Genomic DNA, 26,287 nt, shown 5'->3' on the forward strand with positions numbered 1-26,287 from the left:
TCTTGACCTAATTGAAATGTATCAAAATGTAACAAAGCAGTATCTGTGTGTGTGAACAGAATTTGCCATCCTCCCTTAAGGACTGGGCGATGATGGTTTCTGAAATACTTTTTGAGCACAATTTTCCAGACTGGGCTTGGAAAGTAAGATCTCTGCCGAAGCAGAAGAGCTCAGCGAGCAGGGGTGCCTGGAACCGCTGTGCGGGCACCGTCGGGGTGGCACGAAGTCGGGAGCCCCACGCGCACCCGCGGGGCATTGACTCTCTTTTGAAGCTGAGACCGCTAACTCACTGAGCAATGTCACAATGTCACTACCCCTTTTCAGACTGTGAACCCTTGGAGAACATTCCTCAATCACACGAGGAAGATTTGTCAGTAAAAAAAAAAAAAAAAAAATTTTTTTTTTTTGCGAGAAGGTGGCTACTATTCTTCCCATCTTTGTAGTGCCCGCAGCGAAAGGAGGCTCAGAGAGTGTTTGGAGCTCAGTCAACACACCATCTCGGGGCCCAGGCCGGCCGCGGCGGCGGCGGCGGCGGCGGCGGCGGCGGCGGCGGCGGCGGCGGCGGCGGCGGCGGCGGCGGCGGCGGCGGCGGCGGCGGCGGCGGCGGCGGCGGCGGCGGCGGCGGGAGGACCCGGCGCTGGGGGCGCTGAGCGCCCGCCGCGCTTCCGGAGCCCCGTAGGAGGCGTCAGCGGAACGGGCGGTTCTGGCCGCGGCGTAAACAAGGGCCGGCTGCGGCGGGCGGCGAGTGGCGAGCTGGAGGCGGGGCGGGCTGGCTGGATTCTAGTCCCGGCCCCAAGCGGACCCCCTTTCCGCCCTGCTCCCGGCGGGGCCCCGCCGCCGCCGCCGCGCCCCCGACCCGCGCCCCCGCAGCGCAGCCCAGGCAGCGGAGGGGCTGTCCTCCCCGAGGAGGGCTGAGAGGGCGCGGGCGGCCAGCGGGCGGCCTTAACCCCGTCCCTATCGCCGCCCCTTTCTGCTCGCCTGTCGCCACCGTGCATTTCTGCCTTTTCTTTTGTCTCTTTCCCCCGCGCGGGTGTGGGGATTGTTGGTGAACAAACGTGCAGCCTCAAGATGGCTGATGGCAACGAGGATCTGCGAGCGGACGACTTGCCAGGGCCAGCCTACGAGAGCTATGAGTCCATGGAGCTCGCCTGCCCCGCCGAGCGCAGCGGCCACGTAGCCGTCGGCGACGGGCGCCACATGTTCGTCTGGGGCGGCTACAAGGTCAGTGGGCGGCCGGCCGCGGCGGGCGTCGCTCGGCTGGACCCCGAGTCCGGGTCGGCGGGGGTGGGGGGGGCAGAGCGGCCGCCCGGACCCCCCCTCCCCGCGTCGCGACTGTGCCCGTCGGTGCATTTTCTTGCGAGCGGGCTTCTCCTCACCGGTCCCCTAATCCGCGCCGACGCTCCTGGGCTGCTGTCACTCCAGCCCTCTGCTTACGGGGCCCGCGGCGGCCCTGGGCGCTGTGGACGTTGGAGCGTTGTTTGGGGGAGGGCACGTTGGGCGGCGCACGACTACGATACGTGTTATGTTTTAAAAGGTGGGGCGCGGGTGGGAGGTAAGAGAGGTGACGTTGTGTGATGTCACTCTTACCGTTTGTCGGCCCGCTTAGAGCACTTCATTCTCTGCAGCTGGGGTCCTTTGGCCCACGGATACCGTTGCTCGCTTGGGCAGTAATCGGGATGTAGGAAAACTCTCTAGAATTCCCGAAGGCCGCAGGGATGGCCTTATTCAACCTTCCCGCCTGTTCGGGAGGCCTAGCTACACCTGTGCAGATGGCCGTCACCCTGCTGTTTGAACATTCCAGGGCTGTTATGCTTTCAGCTGAGAAAGAGTTGACAATTTTCAGAGGAAACCCCTATTAAGAAAACTAATGGAGAAGGCGCCACCAGCAACCAAAAAATCAGTAGCAACAATTGTAACTACCAAGTTCAGCTCTCTGACCCCTGCTCATAAACAATGTTTAGAGCCAGTTGCATTTCTTGTTACCACTGGCTTCTTGTTACCAGGTGTCTCCTGTTTAAACTTTGTTCTCTAGTTCTCCTGCCCTTTTGCTATTAGAGCTTCTCAGTAACGATCCATATCCTAGCACTGGCTCATTTCATTCGCTGGGGTTGCTCTGAGACATTCCTACCAAAAGTTAACTCTTTTTAGTCCCGTTTGGTCTTAACATTGATCTCCCTGCCCCCATTTGCTTGAGATCTGGTCCACTACACCTGTGTGCTTGATGACTGACTTTATGACTCTGGTAATAGGTTTTAGCTTCTTGCACGTTGACCTGGTCATAACTGAACACTTTTGAGATGACTGTCAAAAAAGACAGATGGAATAAACCACTATAGCTGTCCTGACTAATTTAGTTTAACCACAAAAGCATTTTTTTAAAAATTTTATTTTGCCAGTCCTAATTAATCTGTAATGCTTTCCTCAGCCCCCAGTGAATAGCTGGTTAGAGGACGGTACTTGGTAGGAGAAAGAGGCAGTTATGTAGTGACCCTTATTAAAATGTCAATCCATTGGAGAAAAGTTAACCTGTTAGTCAATCACACTGTGGTCTAAACTACATATTCATAATTCTGTTTGTAAAAATCAGCAGCATTGAAGGAACAGGACTTTTCTTTGGGGAGTGGGGAGAGCGAGGGTTGTCAGGAAGGACGATTTTTTTTTTTAATGTTTGTTTTTGAGAGAGATCAAGGTAAGTGCAGAGAAGGGGGGCGGGGGCAGAGGACTCGAAGTGGTCTGTGAAGGGTCTGTGCTGACAGTAGAGAGCCGGATGTGGTACTTGAACCCATGAACTGTGAGATCATGACCTGAGCTGAAGTTGGATGCTTAACAGACTGAGCCACCCAGGCACCTCAGGAACGAAGGTTTCTGATGGTGTTTGAGGGCCCAGAAGTCTAGGATTTAGGCAGGATGACCAGTGATGACCAGTGAAGTGGAGTGGTTCCAAAACCGGCTGTCCTCAGTATTTTGGCGAGAACTCTGAAAAGCCCTTGGATATTGTTTTCGAGGGCGATAAACCTTAGCTTCCCACACAGTAGTCCCTTTCGCTCTTCAGACCAGGCTGAGCTATTCCGGGTGAGCCTGCTGTCATGCTTCCAGCCTTCTTTTTGTTAAGTGGTGGAATAGAAAGAGAAATGTCTACAAGGCCACGTGCACTAATTCTGTATGGTACTCAAGCTTATTAGACTCTGACACCCATTCTCCATGAACTGCTATTGTTCACCGTATGTTGACATTGTTCAAAAAGTGGGGAGGTTCAAAGGCTAGGAAGGTCAGGCAGTGATTAAAGTTGCCAATTCAGGGAAAGGAGGGTAGAATGCTGATTCCACAGTTACTTGCCAAGTAATCTTGGGCAAATTACTTACCTCTAAAAAACCTGTTTTCTTGTAATCTCAACTACTTTTTAGGGTTGTTACGAAGATTAAAGACAGTAATCCATTGGGGCACCTGGGTGGTTCAGTCTGTTAAGCGTCCGACTTCAGCTCAGGTCATGATCTCACGGTTCTTGAGTTCGAGCCCTGCATCAGCCTCTGTGCTGACAGTTTGGAGCCTGGAGCCTGCTTCGGATTGTGTCTCCCTCTCCCTCTGCCCCACTTGTGCTCTGGCTCTCTCTCTTAAAAATGAACATTAAAAAAAAAATTTTTTTTTTTTTAAAGAAAGTAATCCGTTGATAGTGTTCAGATAGTTCTGGCATATGGTAAACTTATTCTGTTAAGAATTACTATCTGAAGGGAAGTGGAGCAGAACAACGAACAGAAAATTTTGCACATTGACTGAATAATTGCACACTGGCAATTCTGCCATCTGTTTCTTGGTAGAGAATGGATGGATGAGAGTAAAAAATGGCTAGAAAATGACACGTGTTAGTGTGAGTCAGGCACTCACACGGTAGAGCAGTCTTTAGTGTGCAAACCATGGCATAGCTGACCTCTCCTGAAGTCATGCAGCTGAAACCCGGTGAATGGTCTGTTCAGCATAAAGTGACATTAAAGATTTCCTAGAGATGTCGTAACTTCCTGCATCATTGCACCTGCTGCATCAAAAACATGAATTAAGGGTGAGCTATATTAAGCATTACTTTGAGTATGTGGCCTGGAGCAAGGAAGATTGTCCATTTGATAGTATTGTTAAGACCCATTTAACATCTCATAACTCTTATTACTATCTCAAACAAGGTAGATATGAAAAAATATACAGTAGTGCTTCTTTAGAATACCAATTATTTTTTATATTTGCGATTTTTTTTTTTTTTTTAATTCTTAGAGTAATCAAGTCAGAGGATTGTATGACTTTTATCTGCCTAGAGAAGAACTATGGATCTACAACATGGAGACTGGAAGATGGTAACTGTGGATATTATGAGGGGGACTAAAAAATTCAAGTAAGGTTGCAAATAAAAACTCTGTGAAGCCCATTCTAACAAAACTATTTTATTTGAAGACGCAGAGTTATCTCTATGTTCTAAAACCAACCTTGTACTAGTTTGGTTCAGCTGCTAAGCTTAGATACATTAGCAACTCTTCAGTAATTAGTTGGTGATTTTATTTTTTAAGTTTATTTGTTTTGAGAGAGAGAGAGAATCTCAAGCAGGCTCTGTGCTGACACAGGCCTGGAACCTATGAACCATGGGATCATGACCTGAGCCGAAATCAAGAGTCAAGATACTTAACTGACTGAACCACCCAGGCACCCCTATTTGGTGCTTTTATGACCTTGGAAGAAACTTGTATTCAGAGCTCTATGTAGTATCATTGTAATACTAAAATAAAGAGGTAGATAGAGGCTTCCAATCCTGGAATGAAAATATTATAAAAGTTCCATATATGATGTTTTTTCAAAATGTTATATCTTCTGTTACATGGAAAATGAAAAAATAATTTCTAGATTGTATCTGCTAGAAATAAAGGTGGTGTTTTATTTTAATGAGCTCTGCCATTAAAGTTTCTCTACAAATCTCTTTAAAATAGTGTGTTTTGTTTAAAAAAAGAAGTTAAATTTGCCTTCCATACAACTGGGGATATTCTGAAAAGGATCTTTTGCCAGTCTTGTGACAGTGGTCCTCAAAGAGGCTCTTGGCAGAATCTTAAGAGTTCAACTAAAAATGGGGCGCCTGGATGGCCCTGTCGGTTAAGCATCCCACTTCGGCTCAGGTCACCATCTCACGTTTGCGAGCTTGAGTCCCACTTTGGGCTCTGTGCTGACAGCTCGGAGCCTGAAGCCTGCTTCAGATTCTGTGTCTCCCGGTCTCTCTGCCCCTCCTCCACTTGCCCTCTGTCTCTCAAAAATAAATAAATGTTGAAAAAATTTTCTTAAAAAGTTCAACTAAAACTAAGTCAGGATTATTTCTGTACATAGCAAATCAGTGTTGATCTGAGCTGTTGGCTCATCTATGTTTTGTTTTGTTTTTTTCAAGAGAGAAATTGATAATGGTATTCCTTTAATAGGGGAATTCTACGAATTTTTAAAAAATTGAGCCCCATAAGGAATTTGTAAAACTAAGCCTGCCAAAGTTAAAGCTTAGCATAAAGTGATAGAGTGAGCAGAAGGCCTTAACAGACCTATTAATACTGTGAATCTTAGGCCTTTTTGATTCAGATTCATTTTTAGATTCAGAAGGATTTAAAGCATGCAAAGCACTCCCAGGAGTGCCTGGCCTAGAGAAAGTATTACCCACGTGCCTGTAGTAGTACATTAGGTTTGAATCAGATTCATTTGAATGGCTAAAAGGTGACTAAATAAAACACACTTGTGGAATTAACCGGTCAGGAGTGGGATGTTTTCCTTTTAGGTACTGGGTGACTCAAAACCAAAAACAAAATAGCCACTTATGGTTATATCAATAAAGAGCAGGTTAGTTTGAGAAACATAAAATGGTGTGCTCCTGGGCTTCCAGAGCTCACCGTCCCTGTGTGTGGGGTCAGCTGGCGCAGCCTGTGGAATGGGTGAACAAAGAGGAAGGAACTCATTCTTTGAATTAATTTTAGATGTAGACGAGACCCCCAGACGCTATCTAGCCGGCCAGCCCACTTTATTTTTTCCCTTTATTGTGGGGATAGAAGAAAAACAAGTAACTTTTGCATTTCTTCTCTTTTGGGAAACATTTACATTCAGTCTTTTTGCCCTCAGGAAAAAAATTAACACAGAAGGGGATGTTCCTCCTTCTATGTCAGGAAGCTGTGCAGTGTGTGTGGACAGGGTGCTCTACTTGTTTGGAGGACACCATTCAAGAGGCAATACGAATAAGGTGAGTGTTTCTAAGGGTTGTGGTTTAAGAGCTCAACTAAACATGGGGTGCCTGGGTGGCCCTGTTGGTTTTTACTCTTTTTCAGACAACCTCCGATTTCTAAGGTTAGCCCATACTTATTCCTGTCCTGGTTAAAACATGCATGTCCTTGATAACAGTGTGAATGTGCATTTTAGTATTTTGTCTACCAGTCCGTATTTCTCTATGCCTTTTGTAAAGTCAACTTTGATAACTTGTTTGCAGTAATTTCCTGAGTGGGTTTTCTTTGTGCTCTTTGCAGCTGTGGTTCTCTTAGAACCCTGGGGTGTTAGATAAATATTAGCAAACCAAATGAAAACAAGATGCAATGATGAGGAGCAGGGTAAAATGAACAGACCACCACTCAGCTATGAGGATAAATTAATACAGAATTTTATATACTAAAATTCCCGTAATATGGTACGATAAGGTACTGTTGTTCAGACTTTGTGTTTTTTCCAAATAGGAAAAAGATTAACAGTTGTTTTCTCAGGCCAGCAAGACACAAATATCAATCAGAAAGATGCATATGATTTAGGGAGTCTCTTAATAAATTTATTTAGCAACGTAGCACCTTATATACTGAGCACTTGGTTAGACATTGGAGACACAGAGACGAATGATACAGTTCCCATCTCTAGGTGCTCACATTCTAGAGGGGATACACATAATAAGTAGATGGTTCCAGTAGCATATAATAAGAAGATACATAGAGCCTGGCTCATAAAATAGCTCAGTAAATATTGTTAAATCTGAAAAAGAATCCTTGACATTGTGTTTGGCAGGATGGAGGAAGAGAATAAGTAAAGTCTTTAACCAAGAGGGTTGAATAGAATCATAACTGGGAGAGGTAGCCAAGATGCAAGTATCAGGAGGCAGAAATATAAGCAAATGTTTTGTTCACGGAAATGCTAAGTGGTTTGGTGTGACTGGAGCATATGGCTGACAAAGTTTCAGACTATTCCTAGGAGCTCTAGGGATTTCTTTGAGATGCCTTGGGACCCCTGTGGGAGGAGCGTCATGGTGTTAGGCAGGCTTCAGATCACCCCCCTACCCCTCCATCTTAACAGGTGTAGCTCTACTTCAGTTAGGCTTTTGCTTAAGATTTTGTGTGAAGTAAGGGTTCTGTGCCTAAAAGATTTTGTGAGGCACTGCTACAGGCTGTAGTGGAGGTGTGTGTGTTTTAGGGCAAGGAAGAGAAAAAGAACCTTAACACCACATGAAGCAGCTTGGGGAAAAAAAGAAGCCGTGGCTTTAGGGGTAGACAGAAATGGCTAGAGTTGAGTATTTTTAAGTCTGATCAAAAGAAAGCTTAGGAGTCTTAGGAGAAGTAAAAAGATATACATATAATGGCCAGGTCTCTTCAAGTATCTGGATGTGAAACCTTGGAAAGACAGACCAGTACTTAATCTTTTAAGATTTATCCTTTGCTCCCAAGAGTTAAGTAGGCGCTTAAGACATGTTTGTTAAATTGAATTTGAAGGTGAAATTGCGAAGTTGAATTCTTTTGGTGATACCGTCTTCAAACCCATAAATAAGATTAGCATAACTCAAAGTGCCTATGTAAGGCACAATATACTTCTGTTCCTTCATCCAAAAAATGAGGCTGTTAAACTGAGAACAAACTGAGGGCTGATGGGGGGTGGGAGGAAGGGGAGGGTGGGTGATGGGTATTGAGGAGGGCACCTGTTGGGATGAGCACTGGGTGTTGTATGGAAACCAATTTGACAATAAATTTCATATATTTAAAAAAAATGTGGCTATTAGAAAAAAAAAATGAGCTCAACAGGGTGCTTAGAGACTTAGGTAATTTATATTCTGGCATAAGTTCCTTATGTATATTTGGACCAGTAACAGTCTGTAGTCACAATTGTAGATGCACTGAATTAGATGACATTCCTATAGTCATAAATCACAACAAAACTAAATGCCAAGGTTGAGTTTCTTTTGCATAACCAAATCTAACTGAAATCATTGCTTCTGACAGTTCTACATGCTGGATTCAAGGTCTACAGACAGAGTACTACAGTGGGAAAGAATTGATTGCCAAGGAATTCCTCCATCATCAAAGGATAAACTTGGTGTCTGGGTATATAAAAACAAGTGAGTTAGCAGCCCCGTAGGTTTGGGTTTTTATGTGCAAAGTGGTTTGCCATTCAAGTATCCATCCATAGCCCATAAACACTGTAACCCTAGAACATAACTTCTAGGGCCCATATGAGGATTATGTGAATTAATACATCAAAGCCCTTTACACCTAAGACATAATTAGGCACAGTAGGCATTATTCTATGAATAAGAATTTTCATATACTCAAGCATGCCTTCTCAGTTCCTAGCATGACAAAAGAAAAACTTCTTGTAACTTCCTAACCTGTGGATGTTAGAATGTTTAGTGTCTTGGTTTTTTATCAAACAGGTTAATATTTTTTGGAGGTTACGGATATTTACCTGAAGATAAAGTATTGGGAACTTTTGAATTTGATGAAACATCTTTTTGGGTAAGTGAAGTTTCATATTTGTATATGGTCTACTTAGTATGTTGAAATAATACATCTTATGTCTGCTAGTCTTGTTCATTTTGCCTTGTTCATAAACCAGACAAGGATATGTAATTTTACAAATATTATTTGAAAAATAACTCAGATTCTTACTCATTTTCTGTAGAATTCAAGTCACCCAAGAGGATGGAATGATCATGTACATATTTTAGACACTGAAACATTTATCTGGAGTCAGCCTATAACTACTGTGAGTTACTGAAGAATAATGAATTATTAAAGTAAGGCTGCCTAGAGGAGAAAGGGAATTGGAAGGTGGTGTAAAATTGACAGTTCATTCTTGTTTTTCTGGAGAAAATCCATTGCTTTCATTATTCTCCAAGAAGTCCATACCTCAGAAAAGTTTAATGAATATGTGGACTAACCTGGCATCTACTATCTAATAGATGTTAAGGGGTATTGCTTATAACTAAATAAATGACCTGGCAGTAGACTGTTAAGTTAATTAGATTTCTTTTTCCTCTGACGCAGGTGTCTTATAATGTGCTACCTTTTTATTTAAAAAAAAAATAAAATAAACAAGCATTCCATTAACTAGTGCATTCAGTAATATATCTCCAAAATCCAAAATTACAGCTCCCAGGGTTAGTACTGCTGTTGACTAGACATCTGCACTTGAGCTTAAAAGCTCAAGCGTCTTGCATACCCTCATCCACCTCCAGAGAAGACTGGTGTTTATTTTAAAAAATTGCTTTTGTGACTTTTATAGGGTAAAGCACCTTCACCTCGTGCTGCCCATGCCTGTGCAACTGTTGGAAACAAAGGCTTTGTGTTTGGAGGCAGATATCGAGTAAGTTTGTGAACAGTTTCAATGATCTGCTTATGAGTCATTCAAAATGATAATTACTTAATTATCCTTTTTCAGGATGCTAGAATGAATGATCTTCACTGTCTTAATCTGGATACGTGGGAGTGGAATGAATTGTATGTATCACTTTAGATAATTTCTAAAATTTTTTAATATTTTTATTCTGTTAGCATAGAAATTTAAGCAGGTAGATAACTCATTTTAAATAAACATGATGTCTAGATCCTTAAATAAGGAATTTTATTTTTTGATTTCCTGTTCCACAACATGTGCTCAATGTTTGTTGAAAAGGTCTAAAGTTCACTCTGCCTTCTAAAAACATAGTTAATACCAAGCATGCAGCTATTAATACCAAGAAGCTTTTGGGACACCTGGGTGGCTTAGTCGGTTAAGCATGTGACTTCAGCTCAGGTCATGATCTCATGGTTCATGGGTTCAAGTCCTGTGTCAGGCTTTGTGTTGACGGCTCGGAGCCTGGAGCCTGCTTCCTGGATTCTGTGTTTCCCTCACTCTCTGCCCCTCCCCGACTTGTACTCTCTCTCTCTCTCTCTCTCTCTCTCTCAAAAATAAATAAAACATTTAAAAAATTAAAAAAAAAATACCAAGAAGCTTTTTAAATTTAAAGTCTCTTCTGTCAAATATTCTGTATAAATTTTCACAGAAAATTTAAATATTTTTCCATATTAAACAGTAGCTACTTTTAAACACAGATATTGTAACTTAGCTATTATTTTCAGAATTCCACAAGGCATATGCCCAGTTGGCCGATCTTGGCATTCACTAACACCAGTTTCTTCAGATCATCTCTTTCTCTTTGGAGGATTTACCACTGATAAACAGCCACTAAGTAAGTCCTTTAAAAATATAAGAAATCATTATCATTCATATGTAATATATAAATAGAAGAAAATAATTCAGTCTATTTTAGATGTATCAGAAGGCTATAGGGTTGGTTGGAGTTTTGCTATTATTTTTGATCCTATAATAAATCTATAATTGTTTTTGTACTATAACATCCATCTATTCTGTCCAGTGCAGCCCTTAAAAGCTCCACCTAAGGGTTGTGACATGCAAAGGGCTTACTTGATTAACTGCAGGGAAAAACCAGGATATTTACTTTCTCTTTCTACTTACAGTTTATTACCTTTCTTGCTAAAGCTGTGCCCTTTAAACATGAATGTCTCATTGACAAAATAACGTATTTCATGGCTCTTTCTTCGCTTCAATCAGGTGATGCTTGGACTTACTGCATCAGTAAAAATGAATGGATACAGTTTAATCATCCCTATACTGAAAAGCCAAGGTATGAAGTATTTAAAAAGTAATTCTTGTACATCTTTATGGACTTCTATTATTCAGTACAAGACTGGGGACACCTGGCTGCCAGTCAGTAGAGCATGTGACTCTTAATCTCAAACAACCCTGAGTCCCACGTTGGGTATAGGGATTACTTAAAACCTTAAAAAAGATGTACAAGACTGGTAATGATTGAGGAAATTGTGGCTGCATTACATCCACTATTCTTATGATAAACACCCTAGCATTCACTAAGGTTTAACATCCTACCTTTTTTTTTTTTAATGTTTGAGAGAGAGAGAGAGAGTGCACACGTGTGAGCATGAGTGGGGTAGGGACAGAGAATTCCAAGCAGGCTCTGTGCTGGCAGTGTGCAGATACAGGACCCAGTCTCAGGAACCGTGAGATTGTGACCTGAGCCCGTATCAACAGTCAGATGCTTAACAGACTGAGCCACCCATGCGCCCCTAACATCAAACCTTTTGAAAGAAAAGAAAACCAATGCTATCCTTGTATTAAATGCTTTCTTTTCTGTCATGGTGCATGAAAAACAGGGCTGGATGTTGACTTCTGCTGTTTTTATCATAAAATTGATGTAGTTAAAATTTATAATCAAGGTCTTTACTCCAGTGAATTGAACTGCGTCTAGGTTTGTCACTTAAAAAAAAAAAAACTGGAGAGAATTTCAAAACCTTGAAGAATGTATATGGGGGGGAAATCCAGAACTTTCTATTAGATTGGTAGGAGCACTGTATAACAAATACTAAATCAAATCACCCAAAGAGAAGAGTTATTTTTGTTAATCTCAAGAAGAATTCTTACAAAAACTGCCAAAGCAAATGATATAGTCACAACTGGTATTCAAAGCATATTTAGGTAGGTCAGCCTTCATTTCCCCACAAGTCTCTAATTTAAGTACACTTATGCCATAAAGGCTTCATCTGGCAGAAAAATTCTTCCATAGAATTACCAGGCCTGAGACTTTGAGTAGGTCAGGCAGATTCACAGCATCCTTCAGATTTTTTCTTTAATGTCAACTGACCCTGCCTATGAAAAGAAGAAGATTGAGAGGGCATGTAGCACACATCTCCCGTAAGATTTTTATTGCTAACAAAGACCTAGAGAACAGATCATTCAGTTCAAACCCGTCATTGCATAAGTTAGGACTGGACCAGATAGATAAAATGGTAACATCCAGATAAAACAGACATTAATAGATTTTTCTAGCTTTTGCTACTTAAGATAATTGCTGCTCAACATTAGGTTTTGGTCTGTACTGAAGATCTCTAGTCTTTATTTCATCATTGTGTTCGTAGTGTAAATTGTCAACTTGGTGTCTGGGTAACTTAAAACTCTTGTTTTAAATTAGATTATGGCACACAGCTTGTGCCAGTGACGAAGGAGAAGTCATTGTTTTTGGTGGATGTGCCAATAACCTCCTTGTCCATCACAGAGCTGTAAGTGTATTAAGTATACTACCCTGTATAAAAGGACACTTCATCATATTTCTGAAACTTGTGGAGTACTTACTTTTTAATATGTTCTTCATTTTCTATTTTTCAGGCACATAGTAATGAAATACTTATATTTTCAGTTCAACCAAAATCTCTTGTAAGGTAAGTAACTTTTTCTTGGTACTCAGATTATTTTAAATTAGTGCTCTTGAAAAACCAGGCTTACAGATAATTTAAAGGCAATGACAAGTTTCCATTGATAAAACTAGTTCTTTAAACAAAGTGGGCTTTTGTTTTTTGGTAATTCTTCAAACAGTAAATTTATTTTTCTCTTGTCCACTTTCAGGCTAAGCTTAGAAGCAGTCATTTGCTTTAAAGAAATGTTAGCCAACTCGTGGAACTGCCTTCCAAAACACTTACTTCACAGTGTTAATCAGAGGTTTGGTAGTAACAACACTTCTGGATCTTAAGGCTTCATAGATAATGCCTCTGATCACCTTGCATGGACAGCAATTCTGTAAACATCAGAGAGTGGCATCGTTTGTATAATTATATGCATTGTTGTAGTTTGCAGCTTTTTGGTTTTAATGTGCATGTGAATGGCCTAGAGAACCTATTTTTGTGTCTAAAGTTTACAATAAATGTATTTAACACCAGTAACTGTCTTCTATTAAAGCAAAAGAAAATGATACTTGGCTTTTTACCCCAAGGAATGGTTATTATATTTCCTTTTTGGTAACTTCAGGATATATAGCTATAGAAACATACTAATTATTCTTATCACTATCAAAATGGTGATGTTATTTTTTTTAATTTATATATATATATTTTTAAATAGCAAGAGTAGTCTGTTGTATTTACAACACTGGCTATATGTATAATTACAAAGTTGTTTTTTTTTTTTACATTAATTTCAAATGGAAAAACATTATCAACAGGACTAAGCTGGTAAAAGAAGTTTTGGAAGGACCAACAGCTGTTTAGTGCTTTGACCTTAATGCTTTGGTATAGGGGCTGGGGCAAATGGTCATATTGACTGTAGGTAGCCATTGTCTCATCATTTAAAAAGTGACAGCTTTTTAGCTCATAAAAGAATGGAAATGACGTAGGACTTTATTCTCCATTTGTTAGGAGACAGAAGAAGAAAGCTGTGTCAGGAGTCTTTAGTAGTAAGCCTAAAAGTGCACTTATGATATCCTAGGTTAAGATACTCTGTAACATGCTGATAATTACTAGAGGTAGAAAATAAAATGGTACAGAACTGAATGAGATTACAAGGAAGAAGTGAGGATGAAAAGTGAAGTTGTATAAATGAATGGAAATGATCAATACCATTTTTTCTAGGTGTTATTTCTTAGGCTGAATTATGTCTATTTTAAATCTGGTCTAATATATTTTTTGACAAGTACAGGTAACGGCAGAAGGCTTCCAAGACTTAATCCTAAATGTTTAACTGCCCCCAAGCCCCACCACCGCACCAGAACACGAAAAACCACCTGTGATTGGCCTGTAACAGAGCTCTGACACTGTACACGGTAGATGACCAAGTCAATGTCCGAGCAACTGAGCCACTTCACTCCAGTTTCTGTACAACATGAAATGAAAACTTAGTATTAACCTCCCAAATTTTAAGAAAACGTGGGAGAATAACTGCAGATGTATACAATTAGCATTTAACTGTCCACAAATATTGTAGGAAATCCTATCCGCGTTTCCTCTCTATAAAACTGGAAAAAAAACAGTAAGTCCTTTTGGCGAATATAGCAAGGCAATGTTTAGTTCATTTTTAAATGCGGAAGTCTTGTGACATGGTGTGTTTTCATCTCTGAACTTCCAAAAGGCTATAAAATTGGCTCTTCTCAAATATTTTAGGGTTTCATTTCAGCTATTTTCTTTTTACATTCAGAAGATTGGGTGCAGACACTTTGACTTTGCCAGGAATATTTCTTGATAAATCCGTGTCCTAAAAAAAGAGAATTGCTGAATATCTTCACATGCTATATGGTAGTCATGTTTCTTTTATAATTATGTGCCCTCTGCTGTCAAAAGAAAGGCATTTCCAAAATTTCCAACTGAAATGATATTTTACTTCTTCTAGTAAGACAGCATTTTCTACCAAAACGAGCTGCAGCTTGGCATGTATTAAATAAAGAACCAAAAGTAGAAAAGTATAACTGCTAACATTTTTAATTGCACCACCCATCTCCAGACTTCTGGAGGAATACTTTACCTTTACACTGCGAAATAAGTCTTTTTCTCTTGCTGTTGCTTCTTTGGAATGCATGAAACTATTCAAGGCTGTTTTTGCAGCTGTAAATAGAAAATAGAAGAATCTACTTCTGTGCAGAGAAGAAGCGATCAAAATCATTCATATAAAGATTTTAAATACCTTTTCCCTTTTTCTGAACTCCAGGAGTAAGTTTCACTTTGTATCTTTAAGAAGGAATTACATGTATTACTAAATAGAAATTTCAAAACAATTCATAACCATTATGTCAGCTATTTTGAGTAAACTAAAGACGACTTACTTATAGTTTGTCATGGTGGAGTAAGGGGCACAAATTGGGATGGCAAATAGTAATACATCTTCAGGATGTGGCTGCCCTGTCAAAGAGTCAAAGAGATTTTCCTAAAAGGGAAAAGAAAAACAATTATAAAATGCATACCAGTCCTAGAAAAAGGAAAACTCTAATATTTCAACTCATATTTTTATCATTTTTATCTTTTTCTGATCTTTTTCCCCCACCCTTCCCTCGATAGACCTTCAGTCTTAAGAGCAAATGGTATTTATACTTCTATTCTTTACTAAAAATTTTTTCCATAGCATAATTCTCACATGATTTTCAAAATGGCACTTGTAAATACATACAAGGGAAAAAGGAGAAAAAACTTGTTGGATAACAGTACATTGCAGAAAACTGCTATGGATTAAAAATAATGTATAATAATGACCACAAATAGATTTAAATTCATTGCATGGAAATGAGACTGATACTTTGGCTAGACCAGTAGTTCCTGACCACGGGGATTTTTCTGTCCCCATTCCCCACTCCCCTCCGCCCCTGGACACTTTTGCCTGTACTTAAGGAAGAATCTTCTAGCCTTCTTAGAGTTGCTCTTTGGTGGGCTGCCTATAAGATGAGCCGTATTTATTTAGCAACATGAATAACCTTAGACAAGATGCTTGGTGTTCAAGTAGTGTTTACTATGTGCCATGGACTTCTCTAAATGCTTCATGTGTATTTTCAAAACAACTCTCTCCTGGTAAGGACAATTATCCCCACTCTTCAGATGAGGAAACAGAAGCACAAAAAACAATGGCTCAAGGTTGCAATTATATGTAGCAAAGTTAGGATTTAAACCCAGAATGTTGGACTCCAGAGCCTGTGATCTTGTCTTAGCTTTTAAAGTTTTAATTAGTGCTTGCTTCGGCAGCACATACACTAAAGTTTTAATTAGTTAGAAACTGTGTGTCAAATGTTTTGGGAACTAGACTGTAGTCATTGTGTGTCACTGTAGAGACCCCAACACAAAAATCATACCTCATTACCCTGTTGATCCAGCTCTTGCTCTTCCTGCTCCAAACATAAAATTTTAAAAGTCAGCTATAACTTAAATTGAAATTCCACATGATTAAAAACTATGAGGAGAAAAAAATATTAATATAGCAAGATTGTCACATTGAACCAACAGTTTATGGACCCCAAGAATGTATTCTTCAGTGTCACAAAACTCTAGTGAATTAATTTGTGCATCTAATATTTTATTTATTTTTTTTAACATTTATTTTTATTTTTGAGACAGAGACAGAGCATGAACGGGGGAGGGTCAGAGAGAGGGAGACACAGAATCTGAAACAGGCTCCAGGCTGTGAACTGTCAGCACAGAGCCCAATGTGGGGCTCGAACTCACGGACCGAGAGATCATGACGTGAAGTCGGACGCTTAACTGACTAAGCCACCCAGGTGCCCCTGTGCATCTAATATTTTAGAGAACAATGCAATTCAAAGAGAAAAAGGATTGTTCTCTGAAGTGTTTTTTTTTTTTTTTAAGGACTTTCATTTGGAGTACATGCTAAAACAGTAAAACGTAAAATGCCAATTTAAAATTACAACTAAATCTGATGTTTGCCAAAAGAAAATGGAGAATCCTAGGGAACAGAACTTTTATTTTTTAGTCTTTAAACAGTTCTAAGAATTTTTCACTATTAAGGTAAGCTTAGGGGCGCCTGTGTGTCTCAAGTTGGTTAAGCGTCTGACTCTTGATTTTGGCTCAGGTCATGATCTCACCAACTGTGAGCTTGAGCCCCACATCGGGCTCTGTGCTGTATGGAGCTTGCTTGAGACTCTCTCTCACACACACACACAATAGGTAAATATAAAAGAAAAAGGTAAGTTTAATTTTGTTTTGCTTTGCTTAGATTATCTCCAAATAGATTTTTTATGTATGATTACACCCCAATATTTATGAGTTTACAGTTTACAGAATTACAAATATGAGAACAGTGTAAAAAAATCTGAGGATCAAACTGAGTTATAACATCACTAAACAGTAACATTGTCCAGAGGAAAAAAACAGTAACACATTTAGAATCCCTGTAAGCATTATCTGCACTGAACAGAGCAAACCATTCTAACCAAAGCTTTAACTGCAATAAATAAAATACAGGCTAAGTGAAATTTTTTCCAATTTTATAAAATAATCATTTGCTCAAGATTTCAAGATCTCAGGCAACCATCTTAACTGGAAAAAAGTTAACTTCTAACTGGTTTTTCAACCAGAGCGCTTGGCAGTTTCAACATTATGTAAGATAATACAGCATATACTCTCATAGAAAAATCTAGAGTAGCGCAAATTTATTCCTCCTCTTCAAGATAATCCCAATTATTTGTCTTATTTTAACGAAGTTCCCACTAGAATCAAAGCCTCTCCATACAATTCTTTTCTAAAGGCTTGTGATAAACTACTTACCTACGAACATGACCATTTTTACGCTTACATCCCGGAAATGTAGTCTTTTAGGTTGTATTTCTAAAATGACTTTTCCATTAAGGATAAAGTTACCACTTGTCCTGGTTTTAGCACTTGTAAGCCTCATATTTTGGGAACCTGAGGTGGTTAGTGACCCTAATTAATGAAGCAAAAGCCCACATATGTGTGGTAGCCTTACCTTGTCATCATGTGGATCATCTACAGCCAAGTCTTGTAACTCTGGAGTTACAACCTCAAGGGAGGGAGTTTCTTTCTTTATGCTGTCTGAAGCCCTTTGTCCACCTCTAGGTTTCTGGGGCTGTTTCTTCACAGGTTCATCCTTTGTTTTTCCTTTCTTTCCCTTCTTCCCCTTTTCTTCTTTGTTTGAACCTGCAGACTTTAATTCATAAAGATAATGTAAGTATGTTCAATATTGTCAATATTTTAAAAGTTTTTTATTTGTTTAATTTACACCCAAGTTAGCATACAGTGCAACAATGATTTCAGGAGTAGATTCCTTAATGCCCCTTACCCATTTAGCCCACCCACCCCCCCCACAACCACTCCAGTAACCCTCTGTTCTCCAGATTTGAGTCTATTATGTTTTGTCCCCCTCCCTGTTTTTATATTATTTTTCCTTCCCTTCTGTTAATATGTTTTGTATCTTAAAGTCCTCATACGACTGAAGTCATCATATGATATGTCTTTCTGTAATTTCGCTTAGCCTAATACCCTCTAGTTCCATCCATAGTTGCAAATGGCAAGATTTCATTCTTTTGATTGCCAGGTAAAACTCCATTGTATATATATATACCACATCTTTATCCATTCATCCATTGATGGACATTTGGGCTCTTTCCATACTTTGGCTATTGTTGATAGTGCTGCTATAAACATTGGGGTGCATGTGTCCCTTCGAAAAACCATACCTGTATCCCATGGATAAATGCCTAGTAGTGCAATTGCTGGGTCCTAGGGTAGTTCTATTTTTAATTTTTTGAGGAACCTCCATACTGTTTTCCAGAGTGGCTGCACCAGCTTGCATTCCCACCAGCAGTGCAAAAGAAATCTTCTTTCTCCGCATTCTTGCCAACATCTGTTGTTGCCTGAGTTGTTCATTTTAGCCATTCTGACAGGTGTAAGGTGGTATCTCATTGTGGTTTTGATTTGTATTTCCCTTAAGATGAGTGATGTTGAGCATGTTTTCATGTGTCAGTTGGCCATCTGGATGTCTTCTTCGGAGAAGTGTCTATTCATGTCTTTTGCCCATTTCTTCACTGGATTATTTGTTTTTTGGGTGTTGAGTTTGAAAAGTTCTTTACAGATTTTGGATCCTAAACCTTTATCTGATATGTCATTTGCAAGTATCTTCTCCCATTCCGTCGGTTGCCTTTAGTTTTCCTGATTGTTTCCTTCTCTGTGCAAAAGCTTTTTATTTTGATGAGGTCCCAGTATTTCATCTTTGCTTTTGTTTCTCTTGCCTCTGGAGACATGTTGAGTAAGAAGTTGCTCAGGCCAAGATCAAAGAGGTTTTTGCCTGCTTTCTCCTCGAGGATTGATGGCTTCCTGCTTTACATTTAGGTCTTCCATCCATTTTGAGTTTATTTTTGTGTATGGTGTAAGAAAGTGGTCCAGGTTCATTCTTCTGCATGTCGCTGTCCAGTTTTCCCAGCACCAGTTGCTGAAGAGACTGTCTTTATTCCACTGGATATTCTTTCCTGCTTTGTCAAAGATTAGTTGGCCATACGTTTGTGGATCCATTTCTGGGTCCTCCATTCTGTTCCATTGATCCGAGTGTCTGTTTTTGTGCCAATACTGTCTACATTTTAACAAAAATGTATTGAATCCTACCATATGATAGGCCGTGGTCTGGATGCTCCTTAAAAAACAAAGGAAGAAAAGACTTTTAGATGTTACTTACCCCCAGCAATTTCATGATGAGTTCACGTTCTTCTTCATCTTGGTCTTTGTATTTTTCCTTCATTTTTTTCATTTTACTCTACAAAATCAAAAGATTTTACTTGGAAAACTTCAGTTAAAAAATGTCAACAAATGTTTGTAAAGAAAAGGTGCTCCTGGGGCGCCTGGGTGGCTCAGTCGGTTGAGCGTCCGACTTCGGCTCAGGTCATGATCTTGTAGTCTGTGAGTTCGAGCCCCACATCGGGCTCTGTGCTGACAGCTCGGAGCCTGGAGCCTGCTTCGGATTCTGTGTCTCCCTCTCTCTCTGGCCCTTCCCTTCTTTTTTTTTTTTTTTTTTTTCAACGTTTATTTATTTTTGGGACAGAGAGAGACAGAGCATGAACGGGGGAGGGGCAGAGAGAGAGGGAGACACAGAATCGGAAACAGGCTCCAGGCTCTGAGCCATCAGCCCAGAGCCCGACGCGGGGCTCGAACTCACGGACCGCGAGATCGTGACCTGGCTGAAGTCGGACGCTTAACCGACTGCGCCACCCAGGCGCCCCTGGCCCTTCCCTTCTTGAGCTCTGTCTCTCTCTCTCTCTCTCAAAAATAAAAAAAAATTAAAAAAAAAAAAAAAAGGTGCTCCTCTTCTCTGTCAGAAATGGTTACCAAGCAAGGTACCATTATAATAAACAACATGGAGGCTAAGAAGATGGATAAACCATAGTCCTCAGCCTCAAGGAGTTTACCATCTGGTAGAAAAAAATACATATAAGAGCAAGGATAAATTAATACAACATATTCTAAATGCAAACATTATTCCTAAGATACTTCAGAGAAAGAAATTTCTTTCAGCTTAAGCAAGAACTGTGGGGAAGAAATAAAGTAAAACTTGAAAGTCTTAAGTAAATTTTATAGTATCAGGGATTATATAAAAAGCAGGATTATAAGGTAAAAACAGGACAGTATACTAACAGCAAGTTATTGCATTTGGTTGGAGTCAGGATATACATATAGAGGAAGAACAGGAAACAAGGCAGCAAAGCTAGTCTGGATAAAGGCAAGGCACTTAAGGCTTTGAATTTTCTCAACAAACTGGCTTTAATCTTTACCTTTTACCTGGGCTACACTTCCAAATCACCTAGTAATTTTTTTTTTTGTCTAGTAATTTTTAAAAACAGACATCTAGGCCTCACCTGCAAAGATTTTATTTTTGTCTTTATTAATCTTAGCTGGGGCCCAAATACAAATTTTACAAGATCTTATAAATCTTGTAAAATCTTTACAAATTTTACAGATTTCTTTAAACAGGACACAAAAAAACTATAAAAGATTGATGATTCAGATTTCATTAAAATTAACAGATGCTGCTCATCAAAAACACATGAAAAAAAAGCAAGACTGAGGGTGCCTGGTGGCTCAGTGAGCTGAGCATCTGACACTCAATTTTGGCTTGGGTCATGATCCCAGGGTCATGGAATCAAGCCCTGTGTTGGGGCCCTTGATGAGCATGGAGCTTGCTTGGGATTCTGTTTCTCCCTCTGCCCCTCTCTCTCCAGCTCAAGAGTTCCCTCTCTAAAATAAAAAAATAAAAAAAGGAAGCCTGAAAAGTATGTCAAACCTATACATCCAAGAAAAGACCTATATTCAGAATTTCAAAGAACTCATATACATTAATGACAAAGCTGGACAACCTAATTTTTACAACTGGGCACTTCAAAAAGAGGACAGATGTCTAATAAACATGAAAAAGTGTTCAATATCATTAGTATTCAGGGTCATACAAATTAAAGCCAGAAGAAGACTGTGGTATATACATGCTTGAATGACCAAAAGACCCCTGATGATATCAAATGTTACAATGCAGAACAATTATAATTCGGATATTCTGCTTGAGAGGAAACTGGTGAAGTACTCCAGAAAACTGGTAGTTATCTACTAAAGCCAAACACAACATGAATGCTATAAATCAGCATTCAACTCTTAGCTATACACAACAGCGATTAAGATTTTTTTTTTTTTGGTGGGAATACTAATTAGGTGCAAGTGTGGGCTTTCTGGAAGAGTGAGTACTGGAAACATTTAAATATCACATGATGGTGGCTTCACAGATACATGTGTGTTTAAAAATTCACTGATCTAAACAGTCTAGGTTTGTGCATTTTACTATATGTACATTATGCCTCAAAAACAAAAACAAAAACAACCCTGAAAGGGGCGCCTGGATGGCTCAGTCTATTGATTGTCCGACTTCAGCTCAGGTCATGATCTCACGGTTCGTGGCTCTGTGCTGACAGCTTGGAGCCTGGAGCCTGCTTCAGATTCTGTGTCTCCCTCTCTCTCTGCCCCTCCCCCACTTGCACTCTCTCTCAAAAAAAGTAAAAGCATTAAAAAAAAATTTCTTTTTAACCTGACAGTAAAATGAACAATATTATCATGAAACTGAACCAAGAAATGGAAAACCCAATGAAAAGAACAGTTTGGAAAACAGAAGTTAGGAAACTCAACTTTGAAGAAACAAAACTGAATGGACCTATCATCACTGGAGAAAATTTAATTAGCATATACAGTACAACTTTGGTTTCAGAGCATAATCTGTTCCATATACATGCTTATAGTCCTAAGCACTTGTATATTTTTTGTTTTAATGTTTTATTTATTTTTTTTTAATTTTTTTTTTTTCAACGTTTATTTATTTTTGGGACAGAGAGAGACAGAGCATGAACAGGGGAGGGGCAGAGAGAGAGGGAGACACAGAATCGGAAACAGGCTCCAGGCTCCGAGCCATCAGCCCAGAGCCCGACGCGGGGCTCGAACTCACGGACCGCGAGATCGTGACCTGGCTGAAGTCGGGCGCTTAACCGACTGCGCCACCCAGGCGCCCCTGTTTTATTTATTTTTGAGAGAGAGACAGAGTGCAAGCAGGGAGGGGCAGAGAGAGAGACACACAGAATCCAAAGCAGGCTCCAGGGTCTGAGCTGTCATCACAGAGCCCGACACAGGGCTTGAACTCAGACCATGGGATCGTGACCTGAGCCGAAGAAGGCCACTTGGCCAACTGAGCCACCCAGGTGCACCCCACCCTCCTTTTTTTTTAATGTCTAAGCACTTGTATATCAAAGTGAATTTCAAGAACCATTGGCTCCATTGTGATCCAGCATCACATACTACTCGTATTCCAAGATATTGCTCGTTTATCATTAGCTAAAATTTATTAGAAATGTGTGCTGCTCTTGTGAAACACTCACAGAACAAGTTACTGGTGCAGCCTCTCTGGAAAACAGTATGGAGGTTCCTCAAAAAACTAAAAATAGAACTACCCTATGACCCAGCAATTGCACTAGTAGGCATTTATCCAAGGGATACAGGTGTGCTGTTTCGAAGGGACACCTGCACCCCCATGTTTATAGCAGCACTATCAACAATAGCCAAAGTATGGAAAGAGCCCAAATGTCCATCGATGGATGAATGGATAAAGAAGATGTGGTGTGTGTGTGTGTGTGTGTGTGTGTATACACACACACACACACAATGGAGTATTACTCAGCAATCAAAAAGAATGAAGTCTTGCCATTTGCAACTACGTGGATGGAACTGGAGGGTATTATGCTAAGTGAAATTAGTCAGAGAAAGACAAAAATCATATGACTTCACTCATCTGAGGACTTTAAGAGACAAAACAGATGAACATATGGGAAGGGAAACAAATATAAAAACAAGGAGGGGGGACAAAACAGAAGAGACTCATAAATATAGAGAACAAACTGAGGGTTACTGGACGGGTTGTTGAGGGGGGGTGGGCTAAATGGATAAGGGGCACTAAGGAATCTACTCCTGAAATCATTGTCGCACTATATGCTAACAAATTTGGATGTAAATTAAAAAAGTAAAGAGCCAAAAGTAAAGTACAGAAACCAAGAGAGGGGGATGAACGATATGATCTTCGTGTACGTGACTTCTTCCCAAAATTGGTATTTTGTATAACGAAGGCAGAAATTTGGTCTTTCTTGTTTACCACTGAATGTGCAGTACCTAGCAGGGTAGCTGGTACAAAGTAAAAGTAAAACCTTGCATTGCAAGTAACCTGTTCTGCATGTGTTCCACAAGACAAGCAAACATTTCTAATAAATTTTAACTTGATAAATGAGCGATGTCTTGCAACACGAGTATTACGTGACACCGAATGTCACACGATCACAAATTTCCTGATTACAAAGTGCTTTGGATAACAAGCATGTTTCCAGAACCGATAATACTCACAAACCAAAGTTTTACTATACTTAAAAACCGACCCACAAACTGCCAAAATACCAGGTCCAGTTATAAGCAAACACTATCTATCACATTTCAAGGAACGATCTCCATTTTATACAAAGTTCTAGAGAGCAGAAAAAGGAAAACCTTCCAAACTTATTTTATGAAACTGGTATAACCTAGATAGCCAAACCCCAAGGGCAGTATGAAAAATCAGAGGCCAATTTAATCGATTTTCTTAAGTAATTTACCACATTAACTAAGGGAAGAAAAAGCATAAGGAAGTAAAAGAAAAATGCAGAAAAGGCATTCAATAAATTTAATATTAAAAATAACCCTTCATAAAGGCTATCTACCAACCAACAACTCCCAGGAAACATCCCACAATGATAAAAATCTTAGCAACAGTCCCTTTAATGTATAATTAACAAAGATACACACTATTATTACTTCTATGCAACGCTGTACTAATGTTTGAGCCAATGCAAAAAACAGAAGTAATAGATATTAGGATTAGAAGAAAAGCCATTATTTGGAGACACTAATGCTGCCTACAAATGGAATACTAAAATGTACAGTAAGATTACCTAATACTAAATCAATGTAAGAAAATCCTCTCCCCACAAACCAGTAATGATAGGAAGTGAAAGTTTTAAAAATATACCATTAACAAAAAGTAAGAAAAATTATAAGCAGGAACAGATAAGATGTATAAAACTCTATGGGAAAATATATCTTTACTGAAGACTATAAAATATTCTTACAAGACTATAGTCACATTCAAGGACAGGCAAACTCAATGTGGTAAAGATGAAAGTTCTCCACAAAATTATCTAAAACTTCAATGTCTTTTAATAAAGATCCTCAGGATTTGCCTTGGAACTTTATCTGCAGAATATTTCATTGTATGAAAGCACCATGCTATTTTATGTTGTTGGGCATTTAAGATTTTTTTCAATTTTCGGTTTGTTTTTTGAAATTACAAATATCAACCTGATGAATATTCTTATGCTAGTGCATGCACATGATTTTTTTAGGATAAATTCCTAAAGGTAGAATTGCTGAGTCAAAGGGTCAATACATTGTTAGGACTCTTGATGGGAATTCCCATGGTGTGCACTCAAACATTTACTGAATGACTGAATACACATTTTCTATTAATTTGATGGGTGGAATTTCCTTTTATCACTTTTTTTTTTTTTTCACATTTGCCATTGGTCTTTCCATTTTACAAATGGTTCTTTTTGTCACCTGGAATCATTTTTTTTTTAACATGACTAACCACTAATTTTGAGTATTTGATACTTTCCCCAATAATCTGTAATAGTATTTTATCACATACTAAATGTTTAAATATTACAGTTAATGTCTTATGTCTAGATTTTATTCAGTTTCACTTTTTGTATTTGGCTTTTTCTATGTTAATACCATACTGTTTTAATAGTTCTAACATGAAATGTTTTACTACCTAGTAAGGAAATCCCTCCTCAATCTTCTTTTTCAAGATTTCCTTAGCAACTCTCTAATATTTACTCTTTGAAATGAACTTTAGAATTATTTTATCAAGTAAGTTAAAATCTCAATTGTGATTAAACTCATGTTGAATGTACAAGTTTATTTACTTTGAGAGAGCATGCACGGTAGGCAAAGAGAGAGGGAGAGAGTATCCCAAGCAGGCTCCACACTGTCATAGTGCAGAACCCAATGTGAGCTCGAACTCACAAACCATGAGATCATGACCTGAGCCAAATTGAGAGTCAGTGGCTTAACCGACTGAGCCACCCAGGTGCCCCTGAATGTACCTATTAATATGAGGAGAATTATATTCTTCTCTTCCATATGCTCAGCATGTCCTTTTATTTTTTTGAGGTCCACTGGAAAAAAAATCCAGGAAATTGTGACCACTATGGATGGAGGGAAAATCATAAAACATGACCTTTATTAAGATTTCAAAGGAATTTAATTTTTATAGTGATAAATGGATACACATTAGCTCACAATTTCCTCTTTTTACACTGCTACAGCATTTTTTAAAGTATATTCTGTATCTACTACCTCTTCCTTCATTATCCACCTTTAATAAGAAATATAGGCCCTCTAACCAAAATCTCATTAATATTTGAAAAAAACAAGTATCACTAAATATCACTAATGACCAGCACCAGCTGTTACTAGCAGAGTGTCACTAGCAAATCACAATCTTCTAATTCTTCTTCTACATAAAATGAGAGCTTGTATCTAGATGATCTTCAAGGAACATAGAACAGTGATCTCCATGTTCCCCAAACCTTGTCTCTTTTTAACTAATTTTCAAAGAAACTCACATAGGATTATTTTTTTGCCTACATCTTTTGTTTCGCTTAAACTTTAAAAAAATTAAGAGCCTCATAACTTCATTTGTGAGCCAAGGAGTACTAAGTTTAACAGTTCACTCCCAACTTTTATTACCTTTTGTCCTCGCTTCATTGGCTGCACAGCTGGGACACTTTTGCTTGTGTTCTGATGAGTTTCAATGTGTAGAGCATTTTCTTTTTCTTTGTCCTTTACCTCTATCACTTCTAAATCCCCTGAGTCACTTGGAAGCTTTTTCTTCTTCATTTCCCTAAACATAAATGAAATGGGAACATCTAATTCTTTGAATTTCAAATCTTTAGTGCCTTAAAATAGTACAGGGGAAGGAGAACATGTACAATATGTAAAAGATCATGGCTCCTGCTTAACTTCATAACCACCAGGCTACACTATAAAAGAAGCACAAATCATCACACTGGAAAAAGTTGAAAATT

General features: G+C 39.3%; 2 protein-coding genes across 4 annotated transcripts in view; one reads left to right on the forward strand and one right to left on the reverse strand.

The window, feature by feature from the left end:
• Positions 1-910: 910 nt before the first annotated feature.
• Positions 911-13,033, forward strand: KLHDC2 (kelch domain containing 2). The gene is made up of 13 exons (XM_030319046.2): positions 911-1,221; positions 4,261-4,340; positions 6,124-6,241; positions 8,247-8,362; positions 8,678-8,759; positions 8,926-9,009; positions 9,529-9,609; positions 9,685-9,743; positions 10,365-10,474; positions 10,858-10,930; positions 12,293-12,380; positions 12,487-12,539; positions 12,724-13,033. The coding sequence occupies exons 1-13, from the start codon at positions 1,069-1,071 to the stop codon at positions 12,845-12,847; spliced, it is 1,221 nt and encodes a 406-aa protein (XP_030174906.1). The 5' UTR covers positions 911-1,068; the 3' UTR covers positions 12,848-13,033.
• A 220-nt stretch (positions 13,034-13,253) lies between these two features.
• The window catches only part of NEMF (nuclear export mediator factor), a 55,317-nt gene continuing 42,283 nt past the window's right edge, over positions 13,254-26,287 (reverse strand). For 2 of the 3 annotated variants that reach the window (XM_030319043.2, XM_030319044.1), the window contains 8 exons: positions 25,950-26,103; positions 19,270-19,347; positions 17,548-17,745; positions 15,920-15,952; positions 14,906-15,006; positions 14,767-14,810; positions 14,608-14,687; positions 13,254-14,340 (listed from right to left, as the gene is read on the reverse strand). In XM_030319043.2, coding sequence (XP_030174903.1) covers positions 14,263-14,340; positions 14,608-14,687; positions 14,767-14,810; positions 14,906-15,006; positions 15,920-15,952; positions 17,548-17,745; positions 19,270-19,347; positions 25,950-26,103 — 766 coding nt within the window. In that variant the 3' untranslated portion in view covers positions 13,254-14,262. Of the gene's footprint in view, positions 14,341-14,607; positions 14,688-14,766; positions 14,811-14,905; positions 15,007-15,919; positions 15,953-17,547; positions 17,746-19,119; positions 19,228-19,269; positions 19,348-25,949; positions 26,104-26,287 lie in introns of those variants that run through there. The other variant, XM_030319045.2, reaches the window with a different exon arrangement.

Source organism: Lynx canadensis, chromosome B3 (assembly GCF_007474595.2).
Source record: "Lynx canadensis isolate LIC74 chromosome B3, mLynCan4.pri.v2, whole genome shotgun sequence".
Taxonomy (NCBI): Eukaryota; Metazoa; Chordata; class Mammalia; order Carnivora; family Felidae; genus Lynx; species Lynx canadensis.